The sequence below is a fragment of the Amaranthus tricolor genome, chromosome 8, assembly GCF_026212465.1.
Source record: "Amaranthus tricolor cultivar Red isolate AtriRed21 chromosome 8, ASM2621246v1, whole genome shotgun sequence".
Lineage (NCBI taxonomy): Eukaryota > Viridiplantae > Streptophyta > Magnoliopsida > Caryophyllales > Amaranthaceae > Amaranthus > Amaranthus tricolor.
In genome coordinates, this window is record NC_080054.1 from 10,800,120 (window position 1) to 10,817,500 (window position 17,381).

Genomic DNA, 17,381 nt, shown 5'->3' on the forward strand with positions numbered 1-17,381 from the left:
TTGACTTTTTAGCGGGTTGGAGTTTTGTGGGTTTCTATTGCTGTTGAAGCGGTTTTGGTTTTGAAAGTTTCTGAGGTTTTGGTTTTGATTCCCCTTAAAGTTTCCCTCAGCTCTCAGCTTCTTGCTCTGACCTCCCTGGTCTCCTTCAGATATCTTTTTCCTCACATCTTCCTCTCTCTTGCAGACCATTTCTTTCTCCACAGCATGTTCATACATAGCTTGAAAAGACTCATATTGACCCATCAACTTTTGGTAGCTGAAGTTGAGACCATTGTAGAAGCGATCCAACTTTTTCTTTTCATCAAGCACATAATCCGGGGCAAATCGAGCCAACTCCAAGAACTCGTTAGCATATTCGGTAACGCTAAGAGAATGCTGCCTCAGGTAAAAAAATTCTGATTCTTTTTGTCTCTGTAGAGCTGCTGGGTAGAACCTCTCCCTTAGTTTCTTCAAGAAATCTTCCCATCTCCAACTGGTGGGTTGTGGTACTGCACCAGCAAATGTGGAGGCATCTGAGATACCTTTTAGGGCTCTCCACCAAAGCTCTGTAGGTCCCACTAGATAGAATGCTGCAAGTTTAACCTTAAGATTTTTTGGACAGTTTACCACCTCAAGAATTTTCTCGGTTTCATTGATCCAATCTTCAAGGACAACTGGATCTGTAGCAGCATTGTAGGTCTTAGGCCTGTGGGTAGCAAGCCTATTGTAAAACTTAGTCTCGTCATCCACACTAGCATGTTGGTTGGCTATGAACTGGACTAATTGAGCATTGGTCTCTTGGATGACTCTTAGTTGCTCGGATAGGAGATTCAAATGGGCTTGGGGATCCATTCCTTCCCCAATTTCCTCTACGTTCAAATGGCCTATTGTAAGACAAATAGATATGCACTTGCATAACACACTTTCTTAACTTTATTAATTTAATGACTTAATAACTTCATCAATTTCCATCCCATTGGATCACTTGTTTAGCAGTTTCAACACTTTTAATGATGATTCCTCAACTTAATTTACCATCATGCATAGGCAACTTAGCCACATAATTGGATCATCACTTGCTTACAAGAAACCTTTAAGACTTCTAGTTTATTAATGGTACTTAGTTAATAATCTGATTTACGTTAGACATACTACTTAAATCCTTTCTTTACCAATAATCCCTAAATTTTAAGTTCATTTCCTAATTACTTTCATTAGTTACTCCAAACTTCAACTTCTCTTAGTTAAAGTCGTTCTCTAATGTTCCTGATATTTTAGACAAGCTTCCAAAGCCTTGGCTCTGATACCAACTGTAACCGCCTCGAATTATGAAGGCACACTAACTGGAATTTAGTATTAATCAAGCCGAAGCTTACTTTTGCCAACACAATTAAGGGGTTACTAAAAAGGTCAAACCAATATCCAAACAATATAACGGAAGTCTTAACTGTCCAAAATATAGGAAAATTACAACCAAATCGAAATAAGTCCGAAGTTCAAATTACATCCTTAAATTAGTCTAAATCTAAACTAATAGTCTCTCAAATACAATAAAGAGATCTAAACAAAAGGGGAGTGATACTCCAACTCGGGTTCAACTTCCGCTTGCATATCCATTCTCCGTCGAGGTGCCATAGGGGTTTACTCTAAAAACAAAACTATTGGAAAAACATACAAAGCATAGTATCAGCAAAAGGCTGAATATAAACACACTGGTGTCCGTCAAACAAGTTATTAAAATCTTTTTTTTTTTTGAGTAAATTCCAGTTAGTGTTTTGCCTTCATAATTCGAGGCGGTTATAGAACCACTAACTGCTTGTTTGGACATTTCTGAAAGTGCATGTTGAACTGCTATTTTTTGCTGCAAGGTTTTTGATAGCTCCTTAAATTTGTACTTTTTGTCATCAACTTGTGTTCTTACATTTAGTGTTGTTGGTTTCTAAGATCTGTTTACCAGAGGTATAGACATTTAAGCAGTAAATGTTGTAATCAATTTCGATTTCCCAAAGAACTCTGAAACCTATCTGCCCAGAGTATGTTATGTTCTTTCTTTCTATTTTGGTCAGATTTTTGCCATTTCTGATAAGTACTTTATGCTTATTAATCTATGTGTCGTCCAGGTTGGTCGTTCTGGAAGATATGGACACCTTGGGTTGGCTGTTATTCTAATAACATATGAGGATCGCTTTAATTTGTGAGTGTTGAGAACTGGCTTTCTTGGGAGCACCTTCAATTGGGATACTAAGAAAATCTTTTTTTTTCAGATACAAAATAGAACAGGAGCTTGGAATTCCTCCGCTTATGGATCAGTGTATCTACTGTCGTTGATAAAGCAGAAATCGTCTTATGGTGAGTGAGTGAAAATAAATATTAGTAATTTCTTTATTTCCTTAAATGTTGACTTCCTAGACTATGTGAATTGAAAGTGTAAATATTTATGAGAGAAATTAAAGTCACGTCAAGAAAACAAGACTGTTAGAGAATAGAAAAAGATAATACAAGTATACAACTATTAAGGGGAGGAAATGATTGCAATTTGCAAAACAATGGAGATGACTGAATCCTTTTTAAGATAATCAATTTTTGTAATGTATCATAAAACTCCATTTTTGTTATGTGTTAGGATTATTGAATAGATACTTAATTTCTCTCCACACTAGATGCATGAACAAAGTGTGCTTTCAAATGTTTGAAATGTCAACAAGAGATAACTTGAGGTTTATTTGAAGCCAATGTACTGTTAAAGATAGTTTTTGTGTTGGAAGTCAAAAAAGACAATTTGTGTCGGCTTTTAGACAATGAAAATGAGCTTTATTTATATTTAACCAATATTTAACGCATTTCTTAAAATTTTGTGTATTAGGATTGTGCTATGTAATTGCTATACGATTTTGATCTCTTATTGGTTGGGGAATCTAGAGAATCCCTATTTTTATTTCTTACATGAAAACTCCACTTGAATAGCTTACTTATATTGCTTTCTAGAATGCAAACTGTCGCTGCAGCTGCGGACATATTATGGGATGGAAATGTGTATTTTTCTATCCTTCTCTTAGCTATCCCTCCCATCACCTATCGCACTCAAACTCCTGATTTGAAACACTAAGAGTTTGACGCTATCCATAAACTTTTACCTCCCGAGGTGGACTGAATTTGGACCTGATGATGAGGCCGAATTGGGTTGTTTGCGGAATTAAATTGGACCCTCTAAAAGCTATTGAAATTGAAAAAGATATGATCAGATTTCTCTGATCTTGGACATGAATTTTGAATCTTGCTATGTTCTCCCTTTGCTTTAGTCACAAAGAAAAGAAGATAGAAAAGGAAATGCTAAGCATCCTCCCACAAAAACTTTATTAATCATCAAAACTAAAGTCTGAATTACAATGAGATCATCCCTTTATATAGGGATGTGTATGCAAGAATAACAGCTATATTTAGCCTAACAAACTTCCTAAGCCTTATTAACAAAAACACGTGCCAAGCACTTATTAAAAACAGAAACAACGCATGGGAATAACTACACTAAGACTTGATCACTGATCTGGGTGACATGATACCTTGATTCTGGTCCTGTGGGCTCTGTGTGGGTTATCATAGCTTCTCTTGGGCCTTGAATTCTTGGTCCATGTACCAAGATGCCATCCCTTGAGTTTTGCTTGTCCTTGGTACACAGATTTGTTCTCCAGGTGTCGTGCAAGGTCAGCTGGCAGGCCATTTCTTCTGAACTTTGATTTTGTGGCCATTTATGACCTGTTATATATATATTTTATAGTAGTTCTAATATTAAGATAAAAATATATACACATAAAACAAATAAATAAAAATAAAAGAGCTGGAAATATTATATATAAAACTAAAGTTTATTTACAAAGTCACAAAAATTACGTATATTTAATCATTCATCTGGAGGAGGTGGAGGAGGGGGTTGATACAAATTGAGATGCGATTGAATTAATTTCAAAAAGAGTTCTTGTTCTCTTTGAATTAGTTCAGTCAGCCTTTGGTGAGTCTCATAGGAAGTCTGAGCATTTCTCATTCGTACCGCTTCCCATAATTGATTATTGAACTCCATTTTTCGTGCTTCTAAATCCGCAAACCTTTGTTGAATAGTGGCATCATAATCAGGTTGTGCAAGCTGAGAAGACGAAATATCCGTTGGCTCAGGAGGATAAATAATTTGAGAGGTGGACCAAACCCCAAATATATCTTTGCTTTTTTTGGTTTTTTTGTTTGAACCGCTTTCTACATTTTTTATAGCATCCAACCAAATTTCACTTGGGTTGCGGGTTGGATGCTACTCCATCAAAGAACGATATTCATCCTTTAATAAAACAATGAAATCAATTACCAATAAACAAAGTATTAATTGATACTTAAAAAAAAAAGAAATAAACAAGTTTAATAGATTATTATGTTAACTTTTTGTTAATTGCTATTAGTCCATTGGGAACAATCCCCTGTTTCATTGTCAAAGACCCCATGTGTTCGTGTAAATATTTCATAGGTTGTGGGTCGTTGATCTTTCGATTGTTCCTGAAATATAAAAAAAAACGATTTAAAATTAAACAAAAGATAAAAAAAAAATGCAATATAATACTACTTAATTAACTAAATACTCACCAAATCCCGCATTGTTTAGGCGTGCGGGAATGAGCCACTTATATGGGTGGCTTCAGCTTTCTCTCTACCTTCACGTCTATTGGAGGAATTCCTAGTCGAAACGACTTTATTATCTGGCGTTCCCAATCAGCCTTCCATCGCCGCCAGGTCTCATTATCGATGGAAGGAGGTTTAAAATCAGGCTTGTTTTTCAACGTCCTGCGCCATTTGAAAAGCATATCCGCATAGCTTTGCGGCTTTTTCCTCCCATGACCTTCGAACGAAATGTTCGAGGCGAGGGTCCCATTTGTATTGTTTCTAAATACATAAATGTTTCATCAAATAAAAAACTTTAAATAATTTATATATAAAAAGTCTAAAAATAAACAACTAAATAATAATTTTAACTTAAATTCATTAAAACAAAAATCTTTGGTGGGTTTGGTCACACCCTTCCAACTACTACCTTCGACATCTTGTCTATAATTAAAAGTAGCCCTTATTTGTGATGCAATGGTATTCCCGGATATCGGATTAAATCTTACAATAATTAACAAAATTAGTTTACAATGAAATTTTAATATTGAAAAAATATTAATGATAATAAGATTATAAAAACATTTATTTGTTTATGGTTGGTAGCCATGGAAGATTCGGATGAGGATCGTCTCCATCGTCCTCTTCCGTATTATGTATGGAATCACTTGGAGTATTTTCACTACTCCCATGAACTCGGTTACTGTTGTCTTCTTCGCTATTGTTGTCGTTGCTAGTCGACAAATTATTCAAGAAGATGTCGCTAGCCCAATCATTAGGTTCGCTGCTTATTTTGCCTATAATATTTATTTCAAACCCTAATATTATTTTCAACTAAAATTAATCTCATCTATACCATAAAATGTCCCAAATTTATCTACGTAATGAATTTTATCATCCCAAACTAAACATTACTATGTATAGTATTAAAGTAATTCGAAAATTACATTTAAAAATAATAAAAAAAATTGTTTTTATTAACATATTCAGCTCTTGTATTAGTGGTTGAAGATATAAGTCAATGTTGTGCTTTGGATTATTCGGCCCAGAGACAATCACGGTCAAAAACATATACGGCTTCTTCATGCACATCCATGGCGGAAGATTGTATGGTGTGACAATGACAGGCCACGATAAATACACAGACCAAGCCGCACATTTCGAGTCTCCATTGCAGAGTCTGGATGCATGTCGTTAAATGTCAACCACACTTCAGCATCGGACGGATGTATCATCTCTCCATATTTAGTGCGGTGCGCTGCATGCCACCTCATATGCCTAGCTGTTGCCTCTGAAGCATACAATCTTTGTAATCTGGGGCCTCTGAAATTGTTTTCGCGAAACTTTATCGCCTTTACTGCTTCTTCTCCATCTAGAAGTTTCACAAATATAACAGCAAGTTGCATTCGCATTATTCCCCTAAGATATCATACATCCGTTAGGTCAACAATCTACCTTCTCAACGGGTAATCCAAGGGCAGCTATTTATTTTTTCGTTTCATAGAAGTTTTTTACTATCGTATTCTGTTCTGGTAACACTTCGTTCACAATAGCACAAATATCGTCGTAACACCTCTCAGTGAGACGATGGTCTGTCTTCAGGTTTGTAAGTCGACCAATAATAGACATCATGGTGTGATTTTTACAAACTTCAAATAAGGAACTATTTACAGAATTTAACATTTCAAAGAACTATCGACACTGAGGGTTTGAATATTCGTCAACGTGTACCGATGGTTCATTAACTACTGACACTACATCATACTGGGAGGGAAGAAATTGATGGTAAGTGTCTGGATATACACTAGCTACTGCATCATGCACCATCTGTGAGTATGGATTTGGATTGTTTGACGATTGCTCTCCCACTACCACTACAACATCAGATGTTGTTCTTATCTCTGTATTTTGATGATATTCCCACTCATGGTAATTTTCAACAAACCCCCTTCTCATTAGATGTTCTCTTATTTTATCTGCTTCCTTATAACAACAATTTTTAGACTTTTTACAAGGACATTTAATCTCAGAAATCATGCTTTTTGTATGAGCAAAATCTAAAAAACTCTTCCAACCCTCTCATAAATCTTAAACTAAACTTTCCATTTTTTCGTCGGTTGTACATCCAACTTCTTTGTTGCCTAAAATTCATTTTTAACACCTATGTATAATATAATAATATAATTATTCAACTGATTAGTAAAGTAAGTTAATGACAATAAAAATATATAAAACAATTCATGAAAATAACAATATATGATAATAATATAATTATCCTAGTAAAAATTATTGAAGGAAATTAATGACAATAAAAATAAAATATTAAATAATAAAAAATATAAAAAACTCAAGTAAATAACAAAGGAAAAAGAATATATACTAATTAAATAATCAAGTTAAATCAAATTAATGACAATAAAAATTAAATATAAATAATAAAAATAAATAAAACAACTCATGTAAAGATAAAAAATAAGCCACATAATAGAATAAGAAAATTACTAACCTCTTCTAATTCTTTAGTTTCCGAAATATACAATGCACAACAATTATGCGTCTTATTTATACAAAACATGTAGACAACACGACGATTACAAACCCATTGTCATGTATGGAATTAAAATTCAAAACATATGGCGACCAAAGGGCTTCCAAAAGTTCCGTCGCCTATATTTAATAAAATAAAAATATAAAACAAAAAACCATGTTGACATGGCGATTAAGAGCTTCGTCGCCAACAATTAAAAAAAAAAATTACGGTCCTCCTGGCGACCATATGGCGACCACCATAACCCGTCGCCCACTATTAAAATAAAATAAAAAAAATACTGTCTTTCCGAGCGACTAAATGGCGACCATATAGCCCGTCGCCATTCTATTAAAATGAAACAAAAGAATAAGTGCCTTTGGCGACTGATTGGCGACCACGTAGCCCATCGCCAAAATACTTTCCCATATGGCCACTAATCTGGCCCTCGCCTTGCCGTAGCCAAAATACTTTCCATAGCTATTTCAATAGTTATTTGTAGTGACCTGGATTGGGAAGCATATCCGGCAATGGCACAGTGGCTGCAGTCAAGGGAGTAGCCGCCTGCTTCCCCGCTGACTTAAGCACTGAAACCCAACTGAGACCAACTGTAGGTTGGCCGGAACCTGAAGGAACAGAAACAGGAACACGAGCTAGACGGGCATCAGAAAATCGCACAGACGACTGGAAAAGGGACTTCTCCAGTGAAGAAGACGGCTCCCTCTAAGAACAGCTGACAGGTGACGGCTTCCTCGGGACGGCTTGTATCTTCGCCGGCCTGCCTCTCCTGCCCATGGCCGGAATCCGTTGAGATTTAGAAAGGAGAAGTCGGGCAAGTGAAAATCGCTAGAGAGAGAAGATGCGGAAGAGTATTATTATTATTATTATTATTATTATTATTATTATTATTATTATTATTATTATTATTATTATTATTATTATTATTATTATTATTATTATTATTATTATTAAATTTTTGGCCAGAATAAAGGACTATATATACTACCTATAAATTGCAATCCTTTCCAACTTAATTGCATTAGTATAGAAAACAAGGTCCACCATCAATGAAGGGTTTCCCTTGCCCACACTTCATATGCATTAAAGCTGAAAGGACCCACACTCCCTATTGTAGCACTTTATTATTATTATTATTATTAGTTAAATTCCCGTGTAAAATACGAATACTTAAATACTTATATGAACAATGATATTATTTTATAAAATTAATTCATTTACAACATACACTTAATTATTAATCTTTGTACTGTTATGATATTATCATAATCAAAGTGAATAAATAATTTATCATACAACAATATCAAAACAACACTTAATTATAATAGATTAACTCATTGAGTTTACCTTCACAAATGAATTGTGTTTCCTTTGACTAGAATGAAAACCTTGTTCATCCTCATCATCTTTATCACCCTCAGAAAAAAAAAGGTTTGAGGTTTTAGAAAAAAATAAAATAAAATAAAATAAAAAAAATAAAAAAAATCAATTGTAATCTTATTTTACTCATCATAAGGCTGTGCCGGATTTCACTGATAAACATTTGAACACAAGGAGTTATAATGGGGAGAGTCGACATCATCATACCCATGCCCCTTATAGGAAACTATGATCAGGATTTAAAGAGGAAAGAATGACGATAACTAATACTTATAAAGAAGAGTGCGGTCAAAGAGTCCCTTGATTCAAGTAAGATATTCAAAGAGTGTCAGAACCTGCAACAACTCGGAAAGTTTGCAACTTAGACACACGATGACCTTTAACAACAAATCAAAAATAGAAATAGAAATAAGATGCACATAAACAAAAAAAAATAAAAATAAAAAAAATAAAATTAAAAATAAGAAATGAAAGGTAAAAATATAATAGGGAGAGTATTAGTCAGAAATTTGAATATGACTTAACATCTATGTTTACCCATTCACAAGCATACTTCACAAAAATTCATTTAAGACTATCCAGTCCAATGATTTTTATGACTAAACAAAATTTGAATATGACTTAACATCCACTATTTTATCTAGGTTTCCTTAATTTCTAATTAATTTATCTACCTCTCCGACAATCAAATTCCTTTAATCTTCTACCTAACTAACTTTGTTCTCCTACTATAAAATTTATTTACCCCTTAAATATTCACCCTCAATCTCCGACAATGTTTTCTAATCAAAAATCATGTGCTGAAAATCGAAATGTTATAGCATTAAAAAAAACTACCTATTCTATACCACCTTTTACAAAAAACTACCTATTCAAATTTCTGTTGCGAAAAACTACCTAAACCGTCAAGTTTTGGTTTGACCAAACAAGTTTTTTGCACGAGATGTTATAATTTGCACTTAAGTGACGATTGCTCCACTCTCCATAGCTTATTCCTTTCATTCTATTTGCTTCTCATTGTTCATGGCGTTAATCTATGCATGCAACAATTTATTCAAGGTGAAGATTTAGCATTTACTCTTCTAATCTATTGATAAGTTAATTGTTCTTCATCGATTGCATTAAACCAACAAGGTATAATTTCTTCTTCTCTTTGCTGCATGGATATGTATAATAATCTGCTTCTCACATTTTCTTACTCCTTTAAATTATTTGATTTTATCAATCTACTAACATAACGAAGATTAGATTTTTTTTTATCAATCTAAACACAAGTTCATCTTTAATTTTTTAATAATGGCGAAAAAGAGGAGAATGGTGAAGAGAATTACATTTGATTTTAAATGGGTAACTAAATACGGGTATTTTTTTTCCTTAAATTTCTTGATTGTTTGTTATGATTTAATTGATTGACCTTGTCTTTAATCTTGATTTTTTAGTATTTGCTTCTTTTGTGTGTTTAATTGTAGAAACTATACTACTATTATTTAACCTATGAGATAATGAATCCAATCAATATTAGATGGTTTTGATGATTGTTTTGTGAATATGAATTACAAGACAAAGTATAGACAATTAGATCCATCTATCCAAATAAACATACTCAGCCCCTCAATTTGGTATCCAATTCAAAAAACTTGTATGTCTTGAACCTCCTTTCAGGATTCTCCTTGGTCCACAAAGTTTTCTTTGCAAAAGGAGCACCATAACCACACTTATCGACTTTCCCTTTTCCTATTGAAGAATATAAGGGCATGGTTTGAATGCAATAAATAAGGAAGAAGATGTAAGAGTTAGGTAATAACAGGGGATGAAATCTACTTAAAAATATGGAAAAATGGACTTAATTAATAAAGGAAGGGAAAAGAGAAAAGAACAGGAAATTGGAAGGAAAATAGAACAAATACAGAGGGAAAAGTAGATTTAGTAACATCACGTGGGAAAAACGTGCTTGGTTAAAAAAAATTTAGAGGTCAACAATCGGATTCTGTCACGTGGTAGAGTTTTGCATACGTTTGGGTCATATAAGGTAGTTTTTCACAAAAAAAAATTAGAACAAGTAGCTTTTTTTACAAAAGGTGGTATAGAATAGGTAGTTTTTTTTTATTTTATATATATATATATATATATATATATATATATATATATATATATATATATATATATATATATATATATATATATATATATATATATATATATATATATATATATATATAATTTTCTCGAATTTTAATGTATTTTTTGAACAAACCATATGTATTTCATTTTTTCAAATTTGATGTAATATTTATCGTTTTTGATGAACATTATCACTAATGTTAAGTATTATTGTAAACATTATCACTAATGTTAATTAGGTATCGAGACTGTCGCTCCTACTACAAATGCTCTAATTAAATACATCATTCCCTTTTAAATCCATTGAGTATTATGACTTATCTCTAACCATTCAATCACTCGACTGAGTCGTTGCCCCACGGAACGGGTTGCTTCAGTAAGCTGTTTGGTAGAATACACAAGGGAAAGCTAATCCCAAGGCAACTACCGACCAAGACGTTGCTCGATATCTTAACGGGTCGTTGAAGTTAAGAGTATGCATACCCCCATGGTGGCCCTCATTAGGATTGCGCCAGTGGAGACCAAATTACCCTATTAGGTACCAATTTTCGATTTTCCTTATTAAGAATATCCTTTTCACAACTCTATTGGGTATTCCAAACCAATTCCTTAAAATAAGTTTTTATTAATTTTTAAATTAGTTATTTGTGACAAACCTAACCAGATGGCGCTATATTGTATTTGTAAAGTTATTTAACTAGGAATGTAAAAATGAATAATAACATGTATTTAAAATGGAGGAAGCATAAAGTATGAATTATGTACTATAGGCGACTATAAAATAGCACATATACTATGAAATAGAAAATAAAAATGAGACTTATTTCTTTATACTTATGGGGATTAACAAGGCACATGCAATTTCCTTGCTCACATTTACTTTTGAAGAGCAGTAGTATTATAATGTCACAAACTTTCATTTAATAATACTTTAACAAGTGTGTTCATATTAGGTTTAATGTAGATAAAAATTGAATAACTTTCTAGGGTATGGCTATGTAAATTAAAGGTAATATGGAAAGAAAGTCTACTTTCTATTTTGCCTCTCATACGATTTGTTGGCTGCTAATTATGTGACTTTTACGATAGAGTAAACACAAGGCAAAACGGCGTACTTCTTGACAAGGATGATAGATTAAAAGGTAAAGCTCGAGAGATTAAAAAAGAGTACAAGAAAGACCGAAGATTTCTTAAAGAATATGATTGGAAAATTATACTGCCTCTGAACCATTATAGATGTCCCATTTGCTTGGGCACGGTTATTAAGGGTGGTGTGGGGTCCATTAAAAAGGTGGTAGTTGGGTATTTTCAAGTAATTGGATTAATTGTTAATGATTCCCTCCTTTTGCTTAATAAAGTGGATATAATGAATTTTGGAGGGAAAATTAGGTTTCACATTGTTTGGGAATTAATTGACATTAATACATTTCCGTAATTGTTATAATTAACCAACCATTAAACTAATTAATTTAAATTACAAAAAATTACATCAAATAAATTACAAAAACCATCAAAATCATAAAATAAACTAAGTCTTCAATTCTTCCTTGATTTCTTCAACGTTTTTTGAACTGCAATTGAAAACGAGCAACCCTCTCGCCACATGCGCATGCGGATATTAAATCTTTCGTTGACTTCAGATTCATAAAAAAACAAACATGGTATGCATTTAGTGTTTAAAATGAATTAAATAGCTACAAAATAAACTAATGAAAAGAAGCCATCAATGAAACTGGAAGAAAAATACACGGATGAAAAGAAGCCATCAACCCAGAGAGTTGACAATTAGTTTTGGTGGAATGGCGCCAAACTAAAAAAAAATTGCGCCTGTACAACACCTCAAAACACTAAGAATCAGTGCATCTATATATGACAGCATTAAATAAAGAAATCAGCACCTCCAATTAATTTCCACCAACCCACATTGAAGTACATAGAATGGTTATAAAAAAAGAGCTATAATTTTTAGTAAGATTCAAATAATGCATGAGCTTTTAATGTCACTAAACAGTAAAGGGAAGCTAGCATATGGTTTCATCAATGAAATTGCCAAGAAGTACGATGTGCATAAGAGGACAATTAGAAGGATATGGAGACAGATTCGGGATCAATAAAATAATCAAGTTACAATTAATGTCAACAACAAGAAGAAAGGCAGCAAAGGAAGGCCATCCATCCCCTTTGATGAAAACAAATTCAAATCAATTGAAAAAGTGAAGAAGACAACTTTAAGAGCACTGTCAAGGGCCATGGGAGTTAGCCAAACAACAATCTGCAGATGGAAAACAAAAAAGTAGTTTCGAAAGCACACCAACGCCATTAAACCGTTACTTACAGACAAAAATAAACTCAATAGGTTAATTTTTTGTCTTAGTAGTTGCATTTTAGATGAGCAAACAAGCAACTTCACATTTAACGATATGTCAAATGTAGTGCACATGGATGAAAAGTTGTTTTATATTACGAGGACACAACAAACATTTTATCTAACTCAAGATGAAATAGAGCCATATAGAGAAATCCAATCTAAAAGATTTGTCTCCAAGATCATCTTTATGTGTGCCGTTGCAAGACCAATCTTTTCTAGTGAAGGTGAGATGATTTTTGATTGAAAGATAGGCATATTTCCTTTTACACATGATGTGGCAGCACAAAGGAGTTCCAAAAACAGGAAGAGAGGAGAGCCAGAGACCAAACCAATACAATCAATCACTAAAGATCACACAAGAGACATGATTATGCACAAGATACTACCAACAATTAGACGTAAATGACCACCACATTTAAGCAAAACAATTTTCGTTCAACAGGACAATGCTAAACAACATATTTTAGATGATGATGAAGTGTTTAGAGAGGTGGCCACACTTGATGGATTTAGCTTCCACTTAGTGCAACAACCTCCTAATGCACCAGATATGAATGTGTTTGACTTAGGGTTGTTTAGGTCAATATAATCGTTATAACATCAAAAATCAGCATACAACTATGCACAATTAGTAAACGCAGTGACTACAACATTTGACAATCAAAAATCAATAGAAGGAAATGTCATATAACAATTTATTGATGGCTTCAAAAAAAAAATGAAAACAAATTCATCTCAGAAAACAAATTGAACTCATCACAGATAACCCAAATCCCATACTAATTGCCTCCTACATTTGGTAAGAACATAGCCTCCTAAACATAATGTTTGGTGGCTTATGAACTAAAAACCCTAGATTGGTGGCAAAATGAATGGATTTAGGGATTTTGTAGCTATAATCAATTGTTGACCCTAAAAAAAAATCATAGGGCAACAAAAACAGAACACGAACATAGACATGCATACCATACAAACCACATAAACAAAATCATCATTAGTCATAGAGGAAAGATGTATCCATACGCGAAAATGGGCCTCAAACATCTATATCAGACAGCAATTCATCATCATCCAATGATTCTTCATCTAAGCAAGGGAACTAGTTCTCAATGTATAGATCTTGAAGATCCAGTTCTAAATCAAACATACCTTGTATTTCTTCATCTTCAAAAGTTATATTTCTTTCCCATTTAGGATCCGTTTCAACAGAAGTCGTAGAAGATGGAGGTAGGCGATTGTAGAAATCGAACCATGAGTTAGGAGATCCAATCGTAGGATCACTTTCTTGGGACGAAGACAACCAAGAAAGACAAGACCTTGGTGACGCCATGTTCGGAAAACCCAGAAAAGTAAAGAACAAACCCAGATTTAAAAAACCCATAAAATTATTAGGGTTTCAAAGAAGACGAAGATGGTGGAAAAAAAATGAAGATGAAGATAATAAACCGTAAACAGTAAGAATGGGGATGAAGATGAAGATCATTGAAGAAGATGAAGAAAAATACAGACGTTGAGGATGAAGATGAGAGAGAGGGAGAGATAGGGTTTCAGTAGAGTAAATAGGAGAATTAAAAAAGGGCGGAAATGATTAAGATTATTGATGTTGGGTTATATTGTTAATTATTTTGGGTTAGTAGGGTTTACGGGGGTAAATTCGTAATTACGTGTGTGAACTAAGGGTAATTAAGTAAAAAAAGATTGACAAAAATAGAAATGGGACAACTAAAAAGACTTTGCCAAATAAGAAAATGGGACATCTAAAATGGTTCGGAGGGAGAATGAATAATCAAGACTTAATAATTGAGCTGGCCTGGTACAAAATTAGAATGAATAGAAAAGAAATAATAGTATTACATTGAGTAATACAAGTTGTTGGAGTAAAGAGCATAATACTATTTTTGAATACAACTTAGAATTATTAATTCCATACAACATAAACTTAGCATTACTAAAATAGAAGAAAACAATTAATAATGAAATTGATTAAGGATATGATTGGTTTTCAGGGGAGGCAGAAAACATTGATTATCCTTGGATTATTTGATTAAACATAAACAATATAGTAGCAATTACTGAATTAGAAAAACATTATCAGATCAATGATTAGAACGAGGCAACATGCTTCCTAAACCAGTCCAGTAGCTCTTGATTTTTGCCAAGTTGTCTAGTTTCTCCGTAGCGGTGCCAGGTGTGTAGGTGACACGAGCATAGGTATCTTCTTTAAAAATGTATACCGAATTCGGATAAGTATCATGATCCAAAGAAAAGGAACCATCTATGCCATTTTCAAAGATAGTCCCTCTTAATGTCACCCAGTTTTGGCATATGGGGCTACTGTTCAACAGTTTTCCAGCACCCTCATAGAAGATACGAGCATACTTATCTCCCTTAAATAGGTAAAATTCATAAGGACGTGATGTCTCAAATGCAGCATCCAACCCATTCGCAAAAACAGTACCCTTCAAATAAGGGAATACCTCTTCAATTGGGGAAGGCCCTACCAAGAGCTTGTTCTTTGGGTTTTTTAGACCGTAAGACCATTTGGCACAAAGGTTACCGGAGAAGATAAATGCAACTCCTTCTTCTACAGAAGGGAAAGCACAATCTATTCCTTTGTCTCCAAAAATTGTGTCCTTAAGAGATGAATATTCATTCACTTTGGCTGGTCCATATAATATAGTGTCATTATATGTACCTGGATTCACTTCTTCAATGATATATTCCTTCTTCATGAATATATAAGCTTGGTTTTTGTGTCATGATCTGAAAGCAGCGGTTACATAAATTGGGCTTGACATTTTCCTTAATTCCTTTATTTCTTTAATACTTGAAAATCCCTACCCTTGCGAAAATTTTCAACTACTCGTGTTGATGTACAAATCATTTTTTGGTTATTTGCATTGCTTTTATTCAATTTATATTTATATTCATCAAACAAAATAAATACACTGTACCTCTTTACTTTATTATTATTATTATTATTATTATTATTATTATTATTATTATTATTATTATTATTATTATTATTATTATTATAGATTAGACACAGGGAAGGGAAGTGTGAACTAGAACTAACTTATAACCAATCAGGATCATTATTTCATCTAAGCTTAACATGATTATATACAACCATAGAGAGATTAATTAATTCAATATACAGTTGCTAACTTGAAATTAATTAAGAAAAAAAAATCTGATTTCAGTGATTAATTGAATGAACTAAAAATGATCTTAATAGAACACTAAAAAGGAAGAAAGAGAAGAGGAGTGTGAGTTTGTATACCTCTTGAATTAGTTTGATAAGTAAAGGCTTCATATTGTGTTACAAAGTCCTTTAAACTTCCTCTGTTAGGAATATCAATCACCTCCAATTGATTAGTATAATTGGGGGCTGTAATTAGAGCCTAATTAAGCAATCTGTGTATATAAATATTGTTGTAATTATCTCATGATATATATAAGAATTACTCTGTTATTTTGAACTTGGTATCAGAGCCGAGGTTCCGATCTCCGGCGACCGGCAACCTATAAAACTCATCATCTACCATGGAACCCGTTAACAAAGCTGTTATTCAAAACCCGGTAACCATGGAAGATTTAATGCAACTGTTTACACAGTTAAACACCAAAAAATCCACCAAAGAAACTCAGAATTTCCAACCAATTCAAATTCCAGAAAAATTGAATCACAAAAATTTCACAAAATGGGCAAAGCTAATGCAACTGGAACTCGATGGCAGGGGAAGGCTCAACCACATCACAGCCTCCCCGCCAAGCCAAGAGGATCCAGATTACTTAAAATGGTCACAACGGGATTCATTAGTAATCTTGTGGATAATTGGAAACATAGATCGAGAATTGAAAAATAAATTTCTTGATTACCCTACCGCAAGAGACTTGTTGAATGGGATCGAAACACCATACGGAGGGACCAAACACGGATTCCAAATTTTTGACCTTATGGTCAAAGCAAACAAAATTCAGTAAGGAGAAGATCCAATTGATGTATACTACAGCAAACGTACCGGAATCTGGAAGGATATTGACAGACGTTCACCGAATCCGATGAACAGTCCAGAAGACAAAACGACTTACAATCGAATAGCCCAACAAAACCGACTGTGTCAGTTCTTAGCAGGGGTAGATGAAACTCTTGATAAGGATCGACGGGATATTCTCAATCGAGAACCTCTTCCAACACCGGAGGAGGCATTCGCGATAATAAGGAGAGAGATAAACCGGCAAGGGATTATAAGCACCGAACCACCAAAACCCTCACAAATGGAATCATCGGGAATTGGTGGTGGGTTTGCTGTGAGAGGAAGAACGGAGAAACCCATTTTCCGTCGA

At 33.7% G+C, this 17,381-nt stretch overlaps 1 protein-coding gene across 1 annotated transcript; it reads right to left on the minus strand.

The window, feature by feature from the left end:
* Positions 1–15,127: 15,127 nt before the first annotated feature.
* On the minus strand, positions 15,128–16,579 carry LOC130821524 (albumin-2-like). Its single transcript, XM_057687318.1, has 3 exons — positions 16,500–16,579; positions 16,315–16,376; positions 15,128–15,693 (listed from the first exon to the last, which is right to left on the minus strand). The coding sequence occupies exons 1-3, from the start codon at positions 16,577–16,579 to the stop codon at positions 15,128–15,130; spliced, it is 708 nt and encodes a 235-aa protein (XP_057543301.1).
* Between the last annotated feature and the right edge of the window lie 802 nt (positions 16,580–17,381).